Here is a 21,608-nt window from a genome sequence, read left to right on the forward strand (position 1 = left end):
ACACTTTACAGCTTCATTTCCTTCAAATTTTTTTTTTTCATGATACAGTGACAAAGATGTGTTGCAGAAAGCTTTTGGATAAAGACTGATTTGTCTTGAAGCTCCATTCTTATTCTCTTGTTATGAAGCATTCTCATCCTGTAACAGGGCAGCAGCCACTTGTAGCTGACTCCTGGCTTGAGTAGATACTACAGAGGACTGTCTGCCTCTGGGTTCTGGACATCCAGCTATGCCTCTCTTGGTTTGGTTTTATCTGTTCATTTGTATGTACCCATCTGTTGTCTCTGGGTAGAAAGAATTTTACCTCAGTATTATGCATAGTATAAAACCTTGGTCTTTCCACTGTTAGCTCATATAGTTCATCAAAGGACAAGGGTAGGCCTCTTTACTTTCTTTGTTGAGCTTATCTGAGCTGGTTCATTTTTATGTCTGAAATTTAAACCTTTCTGTATCACCAGTTCTAGGAAGGCTTAATTCCTGCTGCAAGATCTAACTGTAGGGCAGAATCCTCCCTAAAGTAGGGAGAAAGTGTGCAGATCCTTCTTGCTGCTTCTTGTATTCTCATATGAAATTACTTTGGGAATAATCTCCTTGCACATTCAAGTTTCCACCAGTAGCAAGAACTTTGTATGAGGAGCAGAGTTCCAATGCCTGGTAATTAGCAGATTTCACTGTGTACTTTCTGACCTTAGCATCAGTTTTTTAAACTACTTCCTCATCAAAACTGAGCTCCAGAAAATTTCTGATCACTGTTTTCTGCCATCATTGGAAGCAGGGTAAGCTCTTGCCAATCATCTGGTAAAATCTAGTACCAGGTCCCTTCCACAAGCCTAGCGTGGGGTATTTATTTAGTCATTAAGTCCCTCCTCCTGTGCCATTAGTAAGTAATATAAACACCCTAAGAAGAATTAGAAGAGAAGAAATAAAATTGATAGGAAAGGTTATAACTGAAGTATAAAATACGTTTATTGCCAAAGAAACATGTCTGCTATCTATCTGCTTTTCTGATCACTTTCATCCAGCTATTTTTATGGCTATGTATTTTTCAGCCTTAGTAACATCACCACAAATGAGGCTTAGTAAAAAGCCTCAGTTGTGGTGATGTGCTTATGATCATGGTGACTAGATCCTTCCTTTACCATCTGCATTCTTCCATAGACCAGTGAGCAGGTGTTCTCCAAATGATCTCTTTATAGAACATGATTTCTGTTTTGGCACCTGATTGAACACTAACTTTACTAAATGCAGCACCAAAGGAACAGTGATAAGTGGAGCAGTGGAGCACAAGCTGCTCCTGAGACCATGAAAGGGAGAAAATTAGATTGTTCCTGGTGTGAAACCCAACAAGATGAATCATCAGAAACTGCCCTAGACTAAGAAAATTCTGGCTTTAAAATATTTTATTTTATTTTTTGTTAAACAAGAGATAGCTGTGGGATGTTCAGTAGAACTGACACAGGAGGGGAAGGAGAAGGATTGAGGAGTAACAAATGGAAAAAGTAGGGGTAAAAGGGGCATAAAAGGGTCTGATGAAGTCCAGTGATTGATCACCACAGTCCATTCTGGATTATTAAATCTGATTCCTGTGCAAGTACCCAACCTTTTCTGAATCTGTGTGAGCCATTAGCCATCTTCAGGTAAGACTAGGGAACAAGCAGAATAAGAGTTTTGTGTGACAGCTATTGGAGAGATACACTATAGTCAGTGGGACCAGTACAACTGGTCTCCAGTTGCTGGCAAGACCTGCATTTTCTGTGTGTACCTGTAAACAGCAAACTGCAAGCTGACAGGCCACAGGCCAGCTCCTGGAAGAAAGTGAAGTCTGACCTGGTGAATCATTAGGAAGCCTAAGGTCCAGACCTGGATATCAGGAGGGTTTGTAGTCCACATTGAGTATCAGAGGTTGTTGAGTATTTTTATGATTCGAGGTCTAGAACTCCAGACCTGGTCAGTTGGAGGGCACAATCAGATTTGGGTTGTCTGTTCTACTTCTGTTACCCAAGTGTTCTGGCAAAGGTGTTGTCTCTGTTCACATGGATGGCCATGTGTTTCCATACATGATGGGAATAATGTGCTGCCTTTCTCCTGCACAGTCTTGGAGGAGCAGGACCACAGCAGGCTCCTATCCAGCAGCCTGGAATGAGAGGAGTCTCCTCTTGCTGGAAACTGCCAAATTTGGCTCTAGCAGACTGGGAAAAAATCCTCCAGTGGAAGCAAGATTTCCCTGGATTTGATTGCCTGCAGCAGTCCCAGGTTTTTCCTGTGCAGTTTTAGTGCCGACTAAATACCGGTATGGAAAATACGTGGTGATTTTAGAGTCACTGAGACAACATCCAGTCTTGTGGCTATTTTATGGTGCCTCAGAATTTTCATTTCTTCTATAATCAGCCTCCAGGAACCCCTTTCAGCTAGCGTGGCAGTCATGCAGTTCCGATGCATTTTTATTAACAATGGCCAAGTGAATTGATAGAAAATTTTCCATTCCCTGAGGTGAAGATATGAAATCAGATTTACTCTGCTCTCATGAGTTGACTTTTCCTGGTCTCTTCAATAGCTGTCAAAAGACCCTAAGCACTCCAGACCATGGCTCTCAATTAAAGTATTTGAAACCTATTGCAAAAAAAAAAAAACCCCAAAAAACCGCTTTGATGTGCAAAAATGTAACAGAATTGATGGATTTTTAAGTGTAGAGAAAAATGTTTATACAAATAACTCTAATCCTTATATTTATCTTTATTTTTGCCCCCCCATCATTTCAGGAATGCCAAATGCTCTGGAATAGCAGAAAATAATTTGGCATCAGTATTCTTGTTTACAGTCTTTTTAAGATTCCAGGATATCTGCTTGTTCAGAACTTATATTTGTGACTGTCATTTCTGTTGCAACTTACCCAGGCTTTCCAAAAATCTATTTAGTCTAAGCCTGGATTTTTTTACAGAGATTACCTGAAGATTTTTCTTCTGAAGATTTTTGTGCAGCTTTAAGGTCTTAGATGTTCTGAATCCCAAGGCACAGAGAAGATCTTCCTATGACCCTATTTGATTTCCATGCAAAATTCCTTCTGCAAACACCAGCTATTTTCAAAACTGCTTGAAGTCTTGGTCACTGTTTTCTTTGTCAGATGCTCACATTATCCTTGCACTCTTGGACACCAAAAGGGAATTACTCAGCTCAGAAGAATTAATCCAGTTTATGTCTGTCATTAATTGCTGTTTGTTGTATTAGGGGTGTAAGATCCATTATCTTTCTTCCTTCCTTCTGAAAATCACTAGGAGTTGTTACAGACATGTGAAAATGTAGCTTCAGGTATCAGCCTTAGAGGAAAGGGGATGAATCATCCGTATCTGGAGGATTTTCAGAACTTGTCAGACTTTGATTATTCTTTTTGCATTACCGTGTGCAACTTTGAATTAATTTAAAGCAAGAACATCTGATTTTCTCTTGGTGAGATAACAGCCAAGACAGTCTTGCATGCAAAGCCTATTACTAAGTTGAAGCCATTTATTACTTAATGTCAATTTAATGAGCTAGACTAGTGTCAGTCTGAAACAAAACCTGAATTTCTCTTCTAAGTTGTGAGCCTAAGGGCAGTGTGTGTATAGAACATCGTGCAATTTTCTCACTCTCTTCCTGCTTAGAGACTCCGCCTTCCACAAGTCAGGAGCCACTGTAGTTAAGGATTCAAACTGTTTGCATTTGGTGAAAAATGTGTGTAATTTTAAAGTGTAGACATCTGCCCTTATTTAATCTGCCCTTAAACCCTGTCAGTTATTTTTGTCATGTGTTGTAACCTGTTATTCACATCATCAGTGATGTTTGTTTCTCACCTATGAGTAGCCTAGCACAGTATTACAGAATCAATTTCTTGTATAGAAGCAGCATCACATCAAACATACTGATGGATTTTCAGTCTTTGAATTGTACAGAAAGAAACAATTTTTTTTCCTGAATTTGCCTTTGGAATCCTTTGACTCACATTCTTGATTGCTGTCAGTTGCTAGTTTATGATTAGGATATTTAAAAATACTGTCTCCATATGCTTTGGTAATAAAGATGTTCTGAAAAGTGTTTTTGCTCCACAAATTAAATTTTTAAGTCCAGAAATATTCTCCTTTGAAATGTGCTGCCCATTGGTTTTCTGAATCTGCTAGAGAGAAGGTTGATAAAAATTGTCCTGACACAACATGAAAGAGAATGAGAAACTTTTTCTTTCCAGTAATAATCCAAGTGGTTTGTTATCAGACTGTTTTAGTCTGCATCCCTTGATTTAGCAGGCCCAGAATTCTACCTGTTTCCAGTTTTATTTGATTGTTCATACACAATGAGTCAGTATGCCCATTTCAGCATGTTATAATTGGTAGTGTGGATGCCAGTGGGGGTTTACTGTTATAATTAATGTGTTTTTGGTGACTTTGTCATTGCAGAGAAGAGTCTAGAGGAGGAGAAAACAGTCAAGATAATGTGATTTGATAAACTGTCTGCTTTAGTTTCCTTTCCTTAATTTTATATGGGAAATTTTAGATATACTTGTCTGTGTTGAAAAGTTCATTGGTTCTCCATTAGCTAAATTGGTGTCCGATTATCAACTTCTTCAGCTTTACTTTCTTCTCTATGAATTCTCTATGAATTTTCCATTGCTGTCTTCTGTTCAATTACTAAATGATTTCTGAAGAGTCTAATTAGTATTTCCCCCCTCTAATTGAAGACCTTAGTTACTGAACTTAAGCTCTTGCCAGAAAACCCTCTGAGTCTTGGAGGCAGAGTGACTTTTTACCCGGGCAGCGCAGGAAATAGAGCGGTGGCAGTGGTCCCTGCAGGGGGGAGCAGCAGAACACCAAATTTCATGGAAATGGTGAAGAAGGGCAAAGCAGGTGTGGGCAGGGAAGCAGGACCACAGAGTTGAAAAGCCCTAGGAGCTCTGAATGAGCTCCTGATCCCTCAAGAAACCCAAAGCAAATAGGCACTCCCTTGTGTTGTAGTTGCCTGCTTTTGTGTGCTAAAGTCCCTCCCACAGCCCAATTTCCCAGGCATTTTTTCCCATACTTATGTGCATCTGCCCCACTGCCAAGTGGCGGGGGATCACTCACAGCCCATCCTGGAAGTTTCCTCTGCCCTGATCGGCTGCCAGGAGAAGCCTCCCTGGGGAACAGGGTTGCCAGCACGTGTGCAGCCCCTATAGGAATCCTTCTGCTCACGTATAATGTGTGTTGAGGCATAAATAAAAATCAGATCGGTCCCCTCCACCCATCCCTGCCTGTGGCAGAAGGATTGGAGCAAGTTGACTGTTAACTCCTTTCCAACCCAAGCTTTCCATTATTTCCATGATTATCAATGAAATAGCTAATTTCTGATATAAAGGAACTTTTAATATTTATATAAATTATTTAATATTTTATTTATTATATAAATATAATTTCATATTTATAATTATATACACAATTTTATAATTTTGTACTATTTATATTCTTAAAACTTGTTCCAAATTGTGATCTAATATTAAATTGGATTATGGCTTGTGTCTCCTCAAAACTGAAAATTTAGAATTATTCACCTTACTTTTGGTGACAAGGGAAGATTAAATGAGGATCCACTTAAGTCTATTATTTTTGGGGTTTTTTTGTTTTTTTTTTTACATTTACATCCATTTATGTCTACTGCATATTCAAGTTGTGTTTCAACACAGTTTCCAATTGGATAACTGTATATGGATGTACTGTAAGATGGTTAAAAAGGCAGTATTTGCTTTGATTTGAGCTCATTAAGCCAGCGCATCATCATCTGGCTTTCATCAGATTCTTGCCAGTACTTAACATTTGTAAGGCTGCCAGAGGAGCTCCATTCACACTTTGAGTGATAAATGCTGTCATGGAAATAAAGGAAATAATGTCACTTTTGAAAGAGCAATACTTTAATTAGATTAGGACTGTGGGACTACCTCTTCTGATGCAGCATCAGCAGGGTGCTGCTGAAAGCCATCCACATGGTGAAGGTGTGCACAGAGTAATTATTCTTCCCATTACATTGTTTGTGTGTGCACACCCTTCTCATCTCTCTTTCCAGACAGTCCTGTTTAAATTCTGGATCACTAGACTTGAGGGGAAAGACATACTCCAACCCTTGCATGATTGTGATGTGCCTAGGGGAGAGTGTGATTTGAAGAGCCCCTTCTCAGTCTTCTGTGAAAGCATTGTCTTCACCATGTTTGCAAAACCCTTTTTCCCTTGATCTCCTGGCAGCTCTTGACCTTCTGTATGCTCCATTCCCATTGCTGTTACACAGATTTAGTGAATGACTTTTTCTGCTGGTGCAATCATCCAGAACTGACTGTCGTTCCAGATGTGGGAATACAAGATTCATTATAAAATCTCCACCTAGGTCTTAGTTCCAAAGTGGAAAATGCATAAGAACAATGTTCCTGCCTGTGATACCACATTCAGACGCAGTGGGAGAAAAAATGGACTAATTTGAATTAGTTCTGGACCTAGCATTTACCAGTCCTTCAAGGCTGTGCTTATTGAAATATTTTGTTCTAAATATTATAAAAGGATGAATAGATTATTTTTCTGATTCATTTGTGATTTGTAAGATATTTTAGAAGACCTAATTTTAAGTTCTCAGATGCAAGCAATCAAATTACAGGGAAAAAAAAAAAAGAAGGTGAAAGATGAGAAAACAAATGACAATTAAATGTTTTGACAGACTTTACCACTTCTGTGGCAACAGAGTGAAGAGTGTTCCTTTTGGGGTAGAAAAAGGAACTCTTCTTTGAAAGAACATGGATCTGCACATTTTCCCTGTATATAGGGCATGCATTCAGACAGTTGAATGGAAGACTTTTATATTAAACTGTACATAGAGCAAGCTTGCTCATACTGTAATTAGAACAGAAGAAAATAATGGCATGGAAGTCTACCAGTAACACTGAACTTCTCAAGGTAATGGAAAAAAAAAAATCAAGGCTAAACTGAGGAATTAGAAGACTCAATACTGATTAGAGATGCCATAAAATAGCACAAAAAATTCAGTATAAATAAATGCAATGAGACATATGGAGGAGCAGTCCTCTACAACAATCCACTGTTAGCATTTGGCAGTCATAATATAGTCTTAAAAATACTAAGCCTCAATGCCTAGTTGATTCCAAAGAGCAGAGTGTTACTTATTACTAATGAAAGCACCAAGAATAAAAGAGAATTACCATCTTGCATTGATTCAGGCCTGGAATATTTTGAATTTCTTCACTGTCAGCTCTATTTTGTGCTACTGCAGAGATACAAATAAATATGCATACATGCATACACACCCCAAGACAGAAATTACTGTTATGGTTGTCTGTTATAAGCTGAAAAATAATCTTCCCCTTTGCTTTAAGTGTTTCCCTTTTGTTTTTTAATTCAATGTTTCCAGCCCATCATAAAGTGCAAATTTAATGTATCTGTGCTTAAGATACTATATTTTCAATAAACTTGCTGCAAAGTTTTCACTAAATATCACCAACAAGCAGGGATTGATCTGATTAAGTATGCAAGGGAAAAATAAGAGCAAAAGAAGTTTTCACTTCCATTTCTACTCTTATCATCACTTTCATTCTAAAATAGAAATTGCCTTTTAAAGTTCTTTTGTTTTCTTATCTTGGCTTCTCTGGAGCTTTAACTTGTTGTTGTGAATATGTAAAATTTGGTCATCTCAGGTTTGTAAGGCAGCCTCTGCAGCCAAGTGAAAACACTGCAAATATGAAACTTTGGAAAGTACAACATTTGTAAAATCTTTGGACAATATACCTTTGGTTCCTGCTGGTGTGACATTGAAATAAAATTTTTGGAAGAAATCTTTTGCAATACAGGCCAAGACAAAGATGCTAGCTGCTATTTCTTCCCGTGAATCATTTGAGATAAATAGATTTAAAATAGAAAGAGGGATTTGGGATGCAAGTTGGAGAAATCAAGAAATACAGGTCAGAAGATGATGTGGAAAAGGAGACCTGCAAAAGGCTGTCTGCCTCTTCACATAGAAAGAGATACTGAATAAATAGGAGCAACTCACTTAAGTAGTTACTAATTTTTTTCTCTGAACTGTACTGGAGAAACATCAGGGGCTAACACAGAAACACAAGGAATGCTGTAATATTTGGTGTCATCCTAATTTTGAAAGATTTTTGTTTATAAAAAAAAGTAAGTATTCCTATTAACAGAAGAAAATGAGTGCATTATCAAAAGTTTCCAAAAGCTGAATGGGCAGCCTAGAAATTAAAATTTTCTATGTAATTATTGGAATAATGTGTACAGTAAGTGGGTTTCAAAATTTAGATGTGGTAGTATGTTATCTTGAGTTGTTCTTTTGTATTTTGCAGAATGAAGAGAAGGCACCAGTCAGTTTTCCATCACTTCTTAGCCATATGACTTCTCTTTTCTTAAATCATCCTGTAATTCCAATGACAACAAATGCAGATTCAGGTGTCCCAGAGCTGATAAATACTTTTTCTCCATTGATGTCATCCATGCCTTGTGACGTGCATATTGTCAATCTGAGAACAATCCAAGCAAAGGTAAGGTCAAACCACTGGTTTTTGTGAGCAAACATGTGATAAAGCTTATTAATATAGTCAAATAATTTATTCTTGTAAAGTACCTTGTGGGGAGTTTTATGTGATAAATTACAACGTGATTACAAGCTTTTGGTAATTCCACAAGAGCTGGAGACTTGTGTCTGTTTGAGTAACATGAAATGAAGGGATTGTTTTCTTCACAACATATGAATATGCATAGTGCAGGATTCTATCTCTGGAGGAGGTATATTTCAATAAATTCCCAACGTTTAAGAGAGAACCATTCATATACCTCAGCCTTTTCTGTATTAGAAGAATTCAATTTAAGGCCATTAGAGTTTCTTCTGGGTATGTTTTTAAGAAAGAATATAGTTTTAACCCAAATTTTATTGGTAAAATGGTTTTAAGCTTAATTACAAGACCTAATTTAGTTATTCTAACAGGATCTCATGATTGGTTCCTGTGAAAACATTCTCTGGTAGGCAAACCAAAACTAAATCAAAACAAACAAAACCCAGACATCTAACCACCACCAAAAGAACCAAACCAACAAACAAAATACCAACAAAAAAGTAAAAAAAAAGGCTCTTCTGTACTGAGTGTTGAAAAACACTTTCCTTCAGAGGAAACAAAGGTGTGTAACCACCAGAGTTTAATTTTCCCTTTGATTAACTGAAGGACTGGCACTGATTTTACATTCTTTTCCTGCCAACTGTTCTATGAACTATTTTCAGTTTTTCAGCTCCTTTTAAAATGTGTTATGTTAACTTTATGTTGTACTGCAGTGCTATTCACCAATGCTGCTACCACAGTGAAATCCCTGTTTAATTCTGCCATACTTAGATTCAAACGATTTATCCCTTTTCCTCTAGAGTCTCCATGATAGCTGATCTTGTCTATATTAACATCAGATTATATTCTGTTTAATCTGTTCTTCATTCTGTCTTAATCTGTATTTTAAAACTTAAACAATATTTGCTTTCTCATGCTTTCTCTGTAAGTAGTTCAATTTTGTGTTAGCTCCTTCAGCTGTGACTGGTTCTTATTTTGAATTTCAAAGTGGAAAATCTCTTGATTTTGTAGGTGTTGTGCCTTTGAAAAGTTAGGAAGAAGCCTGATACTAAATTAAATCTTCATGTGAAGTGAATATTTCATACTTCACTGTGTATATTTTCATTTACATCAACCAGCTCAGCATCACAGGTTTACTTCAACACACCGAATTCAGGGCCAGACTCTTCATGAACATACTCCCTACTCTTCACGAACATATTCCCTGTCTCTTCTTGAGGTGTAAATTCATCCTCTTGTTTGTATGATCTGGGGATGAAAGCTGTGAAAAGACAGGCTTGCTCAGTGTCTGCTTTTTTAATTCAACGTTACTACTTGTAAGTGAATTGTCTGATTTTATCTGGGCTGTTCTGGCCCCACTGTTCCAACTGATATAGGACTGTTTGAGGCTATGATCTCTTCCCTGTCCACAGCTGTGTGTTTCATTGATTGCTGATTGACAGCTCTTGAGTTTGTAGCATTAATATGTCCACTTCAAAGTGAAAGCTTACAGCAGTCAGAGGCTAGGAAAACTGTCCTTATAGATGCAGAATGTTCTTCCCCACAGCAAAACTGGTGCTATGCCTTGTAAATAATTCTGTAAATCTCTTCTCATTTTCTGCATCCTTTCTCTAGCTTTCAAGAATTTGAATGACAAGTGACATAATGCTGGCTAATTGACACAATGAATTTTTCTTCCAGTGATATACGCCTCACCATTGCTTAAACTGTTGAAGCTGGTTTTTTATAATCCATTACAATTTCAAATAAGAGGGTACCAAATTAAAAAAAAAAAAAGAAAAAGTTGATATTTAAAGTAGAAATCAGAAAGAATATTGTTATTGTTGTAAGATATCTCATTTGTCATGGAAGTGTCCAATTCATTGGGATTGCAACATTTAAAGATCTTTTTTCTTAATAGAACTCCAGGTTTTGAGAAATTGGAAACACAGTTTACCTGATGTAAATAAACTGGGACTCAAGATCTAGAACAAAGTAGATTTGTCCCTTTATACTAACAGAAATTACATAAATTTGCCATATTGCATAAACCTTGCAGAGTGTGTCTATTAACTTACAGTAGTTAAATTTTAAAAAAAAGTTAAAAAAATTAAAAATTTAAAAGAGTTTAAACATTTTTTTCTTGCTCATCAAAATTTTAGCAGGATTGCCCTGGGATACTGGTTATGAGAAAGTCAAACAATTTTTTTTTTTTCTTATAAGGCCACATTTTAATTCTCAGAGATCAAAATAAAATCAAACTTTGTCAGCTCTTCTAAGAAAGCTAGATAGAGATTTAATAGCACTGTGTTTGGGGATTTTTTTCGTGAAAAACAGTGCAGTAAAGTTTTACAAGGTTAAGAATGTTGCTATTTGTTGAAAATTGAGGAGTTTGTTACAGGTTTTCATGAAGTTAGCTTGGTCATGTTTAGAAGGTGTAGGTAAGTTCATCCTTGCTCAGACATTCATTAACCTTAAATGTACTTAATCTAATTTACCTAGAGATGATACAAGAACAGGTAAGTTAAAGTGGATGTGGAGGCTGTGACAACTTAATCTGTCTTTCAGCTGCTTTGATAACGAGTTAGAACAGATTTATTTTTTGCACAGGGTTGCTATGTGCATGGTAGAAGGTGGAGTACTAAATCATAGATATTTATACTGACCAAAGCACTTTTACTCAGAATGACATTAATTGTTTGTTACCTTTTTGTTTTAAAACTTTTGAATCTTAATTAAGATAATATTTAATTCTAAAAAATTGGGAGATGAAATATTCATGCCATCATTTGAAATACATGCATGCATTTTTTATGCAGATTACTAAAAGATAATTTAAGTGAATTAGAGGAAGTGTTGATACCCATTACTGGCTTGTCATTTCTATCATTAACTTACCCCTCAGGAAGTCAGGCTTTTTCAGTATGAATTTTAATGTTTCACTAATCTGATGTTTAGGCAGACGGTATTATTTTGTGTGCATAAAAATATCTACTTTTGAGTGCAACACTGTCACATCAGTGACAATGAAAACCAAGTCAGGTGTTTCATAGTAGGAGGGGGAAAATATCACAGCTATTACCTTACTTCATGTGAAAGTGGTACCACTGTTCCAGTGAACTTCTTTTGCCATCAGTGTTTATATATACTGGAAACTTTTTTCATATGCTGAATGTAGGCACTATTCATAAATTAAAGAGTTGATTGTTGGTGGTTATAATCTATTGTTCACAGAATCTTTTCAAACTCAGTTTTATACGTGATTTGTAAACTATGCAAAGTTTCTAACAGTCAGTTTTTTGCTAAACAGTGTCTCATTTCAACTCCAAATACTACTGAGTAAATTTTTTACTATTTTAAATTAGCAACTTAAACCCACAAAGTTTATATTTTTATTATTGTATGAATGAGTACTTTATACTATGAATTTGTTGTACTCTGATTCTTTGTCATGCTGGGTTTCAAAAAAGCTGGTGCAAGCTGATCTACATCTCCTTTATGGAAAGAAATTAGCATGCAAAGTCTGTTAGATGAAGACCTCTTGTTTGGTACACCTTCAGGAGCTAATGCATCACAGAGTGCCTAATGCTTGCTGGAATTGCTTTCTCCAAGCAATAGATACATCCTGCAGCACCAAAATGAACCTAACTCATGGCAGATGCTTTTGTGAAAAAGCACCAGTGTAAGAACAAGTAAACCAGAAACAAGTAAGAGAAAAATAGCCTGAAGAACTAGCATGGCTTTGGATAGAACCACCTTTTTTATGCTCTTATTAGATATATATAATAAGATTAAGAGCTGAATAATGTAAAACAACAATAAAAAAAGATATAATGTAATTCATCGTAGTAAATAAGTGGCTACAGTGATTGTAGGGGTGCAGCCAGAAGAAAGATATTGAGGGGCTGGAGCATGTCCAGGGGAGGCCACTGGATCTGAAGAGGGTGTGGAGCACAAATCCAGTGAGGAACAGCTTACTCTTTAATATCTGTTGAGGCTCAAAAGCACTGAATATCTTAGAAATAAACATAACATTTATTTCATATATGTATTTCAGTGCACATTTTTCTGTATACCTTAAGCTGAGATCAGTTCTGCTACACGAAAGTTTGTTCAGCATAATCCCACTGAATAAGTAAAACTGCATATAGTAGTTAGCATATGATTTCTAGTTTGTTTTCTGTTTTGCCATATAATTTTTGTGGGAAGCCATTTAATACAGGTATGATAGCTACACTTCAATCCTGACTCTGTACATGTGTATCTGTTGACCTTTAAATTCAATGACTTATGTTTATATTCTGTAGTACATTGCATGTTTCAACTCTTTACCATTTAGTTGTTTCTTTGTTTAGCTTCGTAAAATTTAAAAAGAACCATGACAGTTCAATCGAGGCTGAACCTTTTTTAAGGAGTAAATGTATCATCTGCTATATGAGAATATTTTTTGTGTTATGAAATGTCTTCCTGACTGATACTTTGTGAATAATCTTCTGTGGTGTTTGTTTGTAGGTAGATACCAAACCATCTGATGAAGCTGCTCTGATTCTTCACAGAAAGGGATTTGATTGTAGATTTTCAAACAGAGGCATGGGTCTTCTCTGTTCCACTACTCAGGGAAAGGTATGGTTATTAATCTGTAGGAACTTTTAAATAAAATTTTGAAATAGGTTTGGGATTTTCTTCGGGGGGAAGAGTAAATATAACTTTGTTTAAAACAAGATTTAAAATCCAAATATTTCTAGTACTTTTGAATATTCTAATTAAATTACATTGAAATATAGCAAGTGAATACTGTCTAAAAAGGTCTAAATTATGGTACAGTATTTAATCTATGATATTGAAAAATATTCAAAATGGCATGAGAATTTCTTTGCTGGTTCCTGCAAGGAGCTGTGCAATTTTAAGGTATTTACTGCTTTTTCTAAATGTAGGTTTTTGGTTTTTTTTTTTTTTCCCCTCCAGATAAAGGTGCATAAACTCTTTAGCAAATTCAGAGTGGAAAGTCTTACACCCACTTCATTATCTTTGATGCATTCACCTCCAGATGCCAGAAATATAAGTGAAATAAATATGAGTTCTATGGAGATAAATACGTTCCGGATTCGGCTGAGATGAAATTCTGCTTTAATACTGAGATAGAGAAGAGTCTGCAAATGTATCTCCTCTGAGTTTCCTGTGCAATAAGAGGCACATTAATGTTATTCCAGCTTCTGGATACTGTGAGAAGAAGATGCATTCTATAATTTTATTTTTTTTTTACCAACACAATGAAAAGCCATGTTGCAAGCAACTTTTTTTTTTCTGGTCAGTTTTTTTTTCCCCATAAAATAACAACATCATGATCAGTTAATACAAGTGAAGAAATTTCTATGGATGTTAACCTCTCAACAGATTAAATCTCAGGTTAAATGCTAATTAATGATGTTTCTGGTATTTTAATTTTCATAAATAGGGGATTGGATTTTAAACAGCCTTCTTTTCCTGATTCTTGATTAATTTATGTACAAATAACTCAGTGTAGAAAGTCCTGATGCAGCTTGGAAATAAAATGGAATAAAATGCTCCTGTGTACTAGCTAATGTCCAAATATTTGCAATCATTTATATAAATGATAATAATCTCAATTTATTCCACAATTAATTTCAATTTATTCAATACAAAGGGGATTATTAATTGTGGTAAAATGAAAGCCTGCAGTACTTGTGATAAGTGATGGTAGATTTTAATACTTCTACCATTCACCTGAGTTATGTAAATAGAAAAACATGAATCTACAAAGTAATTTTGCAATGGAAATGTTTAATAAAACTCCCATTTTGTTACTTGACACACTGGGATATGTGCAATTATTCCGTTACCATGATGAGAAATGTCCATAATTGTCATGAATACAAGATTTTTTATAAAACTCATTTAGATACCAGTGTTCTCTGAAATGAGTTTTCTATTTCAAGATTACCATATCAAAATAAATGTGCCTTATTTTTTGATATGTCTTGTTACAATTTTGGTGTCTATGTTAATGTTTTTGGGGAAAAGGTAGTTTATATAATATTTAAACTGTGTATCTCCTATTGGACAATGTTGGCCACACTGATCTATGTACTCCTGCACCAAGTTTGTGCTATCTTATTCTGAACATTTTGACTAATTGAATGTATTAATATGATGTCATGACATGAAACACCGACAAAAAAAGAATTCCTGTAGAAGCTAAATTCAACTGCTTTCAAGAAAATTGCAGCTTGATGCAGAGAGTTGATAGTAAGCAAGATATAGTTTGCAAACCCATCAAGAAATGTGCTTGCATGTCACAGACTGTAGTGACCTGTTAATTCCAAATCATGTGCCTATATTTTAAACAACATTTTACAAACTTGCAACCTCACTGATATTGCCAGTGTTCATGTTACTGAAGAATGGAGACTTTGCTTTTTCCCATAATAATTCATATTTAGTATCTAAGCCATCCAAGTGTGAAAAGTATTTCCCTAAGTAGAGCTGCTGTTTACAGTTAATATATATAAACATTCACTTGAGTATGATCCCATTTTATAGCCTTCATTTATTTTCATAGCTTGTTCTTCTATCTCTTGCTTATGCTTTACTTTTCCATACCTTGTTGCTTATCCTTAATAGTAATGCATGAAAAGTCATCATAACTGGTAAAAAGATGTGCTAACTCTTAATATTGCCTCCTGTATTTAATTTCATCACTGTTGTTCAACAATTATATCAAATATCAAAGTCTATCAGATTATTTCATGTAGCTACAGGCTCTCTGAAAAGAAGATGAAAGTCAGACTTCGATTTTATGTATTGTCAGAGGTTGGATCTGTGTTGAGATTGTGTAGATTTTCTTAATTCAATCTACTGTGTGTTTTGTAATAATGGGAATACTTTAGTAGGATCTGGTGCAAGTTACATCAAGAATATAGGAACCACTAACCACAAATGGAAGAATCAGATAGATCCAATAAGTGGATGTTTTCATGCAATAAACATGTACTGTAACTTTTCTTAGAAAGAGTATTTGAAAATGCTGGGTTTTGTTGGAACTCAAAGCTTAGTAGACTTGCCAGCAGAAATTTCTCATAACATTTATTTTCTTGCTTCTTCAGGATGAAAATGTTTAAGAGTCTCTTATGTGTTCTGTGCAAGAAAACATTCAAAATACTATTTCAGTTTTGCTAGGCAGAAAAGGAAAATTTTGATGCAATAAAATTTTAAAGTAATTTGCCTCTTGGAATTGCTTTGAAAGATTCTTCATATTGCATTGGTTCTTTACTTTTATCATCAGCTGTACAATCATGATGCCTGAATCTTCCTTAACCAGCAGATGTAATCCTTGTTCTTTATTTTGCTTTTTTATTTTTTGGTGGGTTTTTTGTTTGTTTTTTTTTTTTAATGTAATGACAGCTTTCAATTTCCTAAATTCCTTAACTAAACCAAAACTCCAGTCAAAGTCTCAAAAATAATTTTCCCAGAATTGATTCAGAATGCTGCTGTTGATGAGGTTGTGTTTTCATTGGCTTGGGTTTTTGTTGGATTTCTGTGGGGTTTGTTTGTTTGTTTGTTTTGTTTATTTTGGGGTTTTTTTTGTACGAGTCTTAATTAAGTCTTAGGCTGTCTTTTTGTGAATTGGCCATCTAATTAAATGTTATTATTTTGGATATTTTTCTCTCTTTATAACTGCTGGGTTTGTAGCTATTGGTTAAGAGAAACAAGCATCTTTACCTTGCCAGTATGATTTTAAATGCAATGCTGTGTAAGAAATGGCTTAAAACCTTGTAATTACTTTCCATATGAGAGTTGTATCTGTTCTGATTTTATGGTTTGGGTTTTTTTTACATTCCTTTATCTTAATTTTCTTTGGTTTACTTGCTCATATTGTCTGGAACAAACTGATTTCAGCGGAAGGTTTTTGATATTTTCTCTTGGAAGGTTTTATATCTTATGGGGATATGTAAAATAAGATCTCTAATAAAAGGTAATGTTATTGTGAGATGTGGTCAGCGTCATTAATGCCTTTGGCTTTAACAAATTTTAATTTTTTTTTTTTTTTTAAATGAGAGAAACAATAAACATAACATCTTGGAAAGGGTTCATATATCAGTATCTGTTGGGAATGAGAGTTATCTCTAGTGAGATGAACTCCTGATCAAAGGTGCAATCTACTTCACAACTGCCAAACAGAAGAGGATAGGTGCTAGTTTTAAAGATGTAAACATGTGAGATTGCACTGTGTGGGAAGGAAATGGGCAGCTCTTTTGCAAAGGAAGTCATGCATTGACTTCATAGAAAATATTAGAAGGTTTAAAATTCTAGAATTATTTTTTTTTTTTTTACTTGAATTAATGTTTATCTTTGATGCATTTGGGAGAGATGAAATGGAAGCTGTTCTTGAAAAATAACAAACACACCATTAGAACATAGCAAGTCAAAATAATAGTTCAACTGTAATTAGACTGAACATTTTAAAAAAAATTATATAATGCTGATAAAATGTTCTGTAATTGCACAGGGCATGTTAAACAGGCATAGATGTTTTACAGGTTTGCTTCCCAAAGTGGAAGAGGTAGAGCTTGAACATAATGATTTGCAAAGAAAATAAAGCATAAATTTCAGTCAGTGCCTGGGGCTATTTGATATTTGTCTGGATAATCTTAACCATAAATATAAAAGCAAACATATACACACACAAAGTAAATACCCATAATTTTAAAGCTGATGTTTCAAGATAAAACCTGAAAGTGTTTTAACAGGCAGCAATGGGTATGGGTCTAATTTAAAGTAACCCTTCATCATTTTAAGGTCATCCTGTTTTGGAATCAATTAATCTCAGCATGGCCATGTAGACAGAATATATTCCACTAATTCCAGTAACCAATAATGTATTCTTTTACTGTATGAAATTATACTAACTGTATTTGATGTATGTCTGTGCATTGTGTTTTAAAAAAACATGCAGGATCTATCTGTCCTTACTTATAGGGACACAATTTCTCAGATTTAGTGGGTTATTTGACTCATGATGGATTATATATATCTGTGGTAAAATAGAAAATACAGATTCAGTCATTGTCCCTTTTTATTTTAGGATAACTACTTTGTCATAATACAATGAATTTCAAAAATCAGCCAAAGGTATTAATTTTGTCTTCTAAAAGAGGAAACATATAAAAATAATATGTTGTCTAGAATAAGCTCAAGTCAATAGAGAATTATTGGGATTTTTCAGACAGTTCTATTACTGACAAAAAGTTTGTCTCAAATTTCTCTGTAAATTAGAATATTAAATTGCAGACCTGACAGTCTTTCAATTTACATATTTTATGAACTAATAGATATTTAAAGTCTGTATTGCATCACCTAATCTTTGTACACCAGAATTTCTGTGGAGCATTGGTAGTATATGACTTCCATTAGTCCCTTTAGGTAAATCATTTAATAGCACTAAGAGTGCTAGATATTTTTAAAAATATCCAGCATTTATATAAAATTGTGCTGTTTGTACTGTAAAGGCAAGAACATTTTTGATTATACACTTCAGATCTTCATGTTACAGGATGACCAAAAGGTCCTGAAATGAAGAGTGTGTTGTATCATGATACTGAGGAAGAGAAAAAGGGAGAATGGCACTGAAGCTCATTCAAGTGGATTTTCAGGTGTGTATTTCTGAGGAGCAGGCCAATGATGTGAGGCAGTTCTGGCAAGCAAGGCGTGCACATCATTTGCATGATCATTGATGTAGACTTAAACCTCTAACCTACCTTCCAGAAGTCCTGGATATGTTCAGAATTAATAATTAACTGTCTTGCAATTTAAAATGTCTAACGAAGACAAAATAGATCTTAGTAAGCCATGCTGTCTGAACCACTTGCAGTTGTGTAGAGACACACAGCTTTGCAAACACAAGATGACCTTTTTTCAAAAAACACTTTAATACCCGTGGCAGTGAAAAGATGTATTATCTGTGTTCTCTATTGTTTTGAATTATTTAAAATTGTATTTATTTTACAAGATAAATAAACAATACAAGCTTAATGAAAGCAATTCAGATTGACAATGATGGTGTCAAAAGATTGAATACAGGTGTTACAGACATTCTTAATGGAGCAGATTAGAGAAAAGTCCTTCAAGCATATAAAGAATTAAGATTTTGATTGAACAAATCAGTCTCATTGCTTTTTCTTGTATCTTAGTAAGTGAAATCTACTGACTTGGCTAGTAGGCATGGGAGAGAATCTGTGAAAGCTCAAATGTGTCTTGAGTAAGGCAAACTTACTCAAATGGTCTTGACACAAGGATCCACAACCTGTTAGCCTAATTGGTATTCAAATACACAAAATGAGTTGTGAATTTTCGTTCATCAAATATTGGGCCTTTGAAAGATAAGTCAAGATGATAATAACTACATTGCATTGAGTTTTAAAATAGCTAATCAATGTGTAATTCCTGATAGGAAAGGTACCTTACAATTTGAGTTTGTGGAAGGTAATTTCTAAAGATACACTCTATGCAAAACTCATGATTTGCAGCTCTTGGTAGCTTTCCAGAGAGAATATGAGAGGTGTAGCTGAAATGAGAAACCTGCAGTTTGGAAAGTTGTAGTTATTAAAGCTCCTACAGGTGCAGATCAGAAATGGATCTCTGTTAATTTTCTGAATATTTTTGATTACTTACATAGATAGTAGGAATTTATTTTTTTTTTGTGTATAATATATGAAACAGTGAATCAAGTATGTGCTAGCCAAGAAGGAAAAGTGTTTTGTCCCTGATGCTGAAGAGCATTCCTTGACGATGATACCCGTTGATGATGATTCCTTGATGATGATATACATTTTATTTGGGTAAACAAAACAGCTCTTCAGATAAGATTCAAGAGCATTCTTCTAAATCCAAAAAAAAAAAAAAAGATCTGTGTTTCACTGACCTAGCAAGAATTTGGTAGAGGCATAAGTGTGACACAAGCACCATCTAACTAAGCATCAATAGCTAAAGAAGAGGATCAGAGATCTCATTCCACAGGGCTTTGTAAAAATATTTGTGGAATATTACAGCAGACCTCGTTGTTCTCCCATGTTTCAATTAAAAAAGAACCCACCAAGCAAGCCTCCCCTCTCACCATCCCCAACACACATCCAGACTCCAAGAACGCTGTGCCATCTCTGTCATGACTTTTAAAATTTGGCAACATGTCTATAGCATTCTGGTTCCATTTCCTGTTGCAAACTGTAATCAAAACACAAGTTTATTTGGCTTCCTAGTCACAGTGTTTTCACAGCAGCACTGCCTAAAGCATTATGTGTCCAAAGGCTTGTGATTGTGGTGACAGGCTGTATTCTGGATCTGCAGGTCCAAGGAGGAGCAGGGTTGAAAAGGTGCCAGCTGTGTTGTGATGGGAGGTGTGGAACTGTGGGTGGTCAGAGTGTGAGTTTACAGTTCATCTAAAAGTGAGAGCAATCGTTAATTTAATGCTTCCTTACATATGGATCAAGTTGAAAACAGAGATTAAAAGAATTTTTAACAATTGGCATTGATGCATAGTAACTTGGCACCAGTGTTTGGTTTGATTTTGTGTTCTATACTGTAAAAGTAAATACTGGTAAATTGAAACTAATCCAAAGGGCAAAGGGAAAAGAAATTTGTGGTAACAAAGGGATTCCTCTTGTTTAAAATGATGCTTCAAACCATGTTTGAAGGCTCTTGTTTGCTGAAGGAAATGTGTACCATGTCTTGGTACATGTTGCAGTCTGAATAAGAATCTATAAAGTTTTATTGACCTGATGAAAACACAAGGTTTTCAGTATGATCAAATGGAAAGAAATGTGAATAGTATTTTACAAGTTAATTTATTATAACAAGGCAATCAACAAAGAAATTTACGTGGACAGAAAGCAGGCAGTCCTAGGACACAATTTCCCAGAGAGCCATAAACAAAAGGAATTTTCTTGGACTTTGCTTCACACATCATTTGCTTATGGATTTGCCAGTTTCTCAGACGAAACACCATTGTATATTCTAGTAATCGAGGCTGAAAAATTGTGGTGGCTGTTCATATATCCATCTACCTATTTTTTCTTTCACACTGGGCACAGGTTTAGGGACATAGAACTTACTTTCAGAACTTACTGAGAGAATCAATGTAATTTTCCCTACTGTGAGTATTGCTGCTACTATGAGAGAAAGTCTTCAGTTACTGCAGAGTTTTTTGGTTCAATCTAGTGGATAAGTAAACACTTGCTAATCAGCTAATCTGAAATTCTGCTGTATTCATTTCTAATTCAGTCTTTGTTAAATTACTTTGCAAAATAGCAACACATTTCCTGTGAAAAAGAATTGCTTTGCTCTGGGAGATCTTTGTCTATGCTCCAATGATTAGAAGAAATATAAATATTTAAATTTCTACTGATGGTAAAAGGCTATAGGATGCCTTGCACTCAAAAGTAGCTGATTTATTTAAAGAAAAGACAATTAAGTGGGTTTATGGAATTGGAAAATCAACAGGAAAGTATCTACTCTAGAAATACTGTTCACTTTTAAATTCATGATAAATTGTTCCTGATTACATAGAGGATGCTTGAATGTCAAAAGTGAAACATTTGACAGGGGAGAGAAACAATGGATGATGATCAGAGCATGGCTCCACTCCTCATCACAGGCAGAGGAATCTTTTAAGATTATTTCATTTTTTTAACTTGTTGGATATTCTACAGTTCTAGGAGCTTCAGTCAAGACAAGACAGAATGGAACTTGGGAAAAGGGGCATTTAGCAATGGGAAATGTGTAAATAATGCGACTAAGAGAACATCTAGCCAAGACTAGGGGTCACTGGGACAACTATAAAATACGTTGGTGCCAACATATCTGTGAATTGGAATTGTATAACAGGACTGAAATGTAACAAAAATAAAGAAAACTTTACAGTGAATACATATTTTCACATCTATCAGAGACCGTGGGAGAACTGTAAACCTAAAGATCCTTGGCAAGATGAAATATTTGG

At 35.2% G+C, this 21,608-nt stretch overlaps 1 protein-coding gene across 2 annotated transcripts in view; it reads left to right on the forward strand.

The window, feature by feature from the left end:
• The window catches only part of MAN2A1 (mannosidase alpha class 2A member 1), a 118,590-nt gene extending 101,986 nt beyond the window's left edge, over positions 1-16,604 (forward strand). The window contains exons 20-22 of one of the 2 annotated variants that reach the window (XM_015653535.1): positions 8,351-8,545; positions 13,109-13,219; positions 13,562-16,604. In XM_015653535.1, the coding sequence (XP_015509021.1) occupies positions 8,351-8,545; positions 13,109-13,219; positions 13,562-13,714 (459 nt within the window). In that variant the 3' untranslated portion in view covers positions 13,715-16,604. The remainder of the gene's footprint in view (positions 1-8,350; positions 8,546-13,108; positions 13,220-13,561) is intronic. The other variant, XM_033520317.1, reaches the window with a different exon arrangement.
• The last annotated feature ends 5,004 nt before the right edge of the window (positions 16,605-21,608 follow it).

The sequence above is a fragment of the Parus major genome, chromosome Z, assembly GCF_001522545.3.
Source record: "Parus major isolate Abel chromosome Z, Parus_major1.1, whole genome shotgun sequence".
In the NCBI taxonomy this organism is placed as follows: Eukaryota; Metazoa; Chordata; class Aves; order Passeriformes; family Paridae; genus Parus; species Parus major.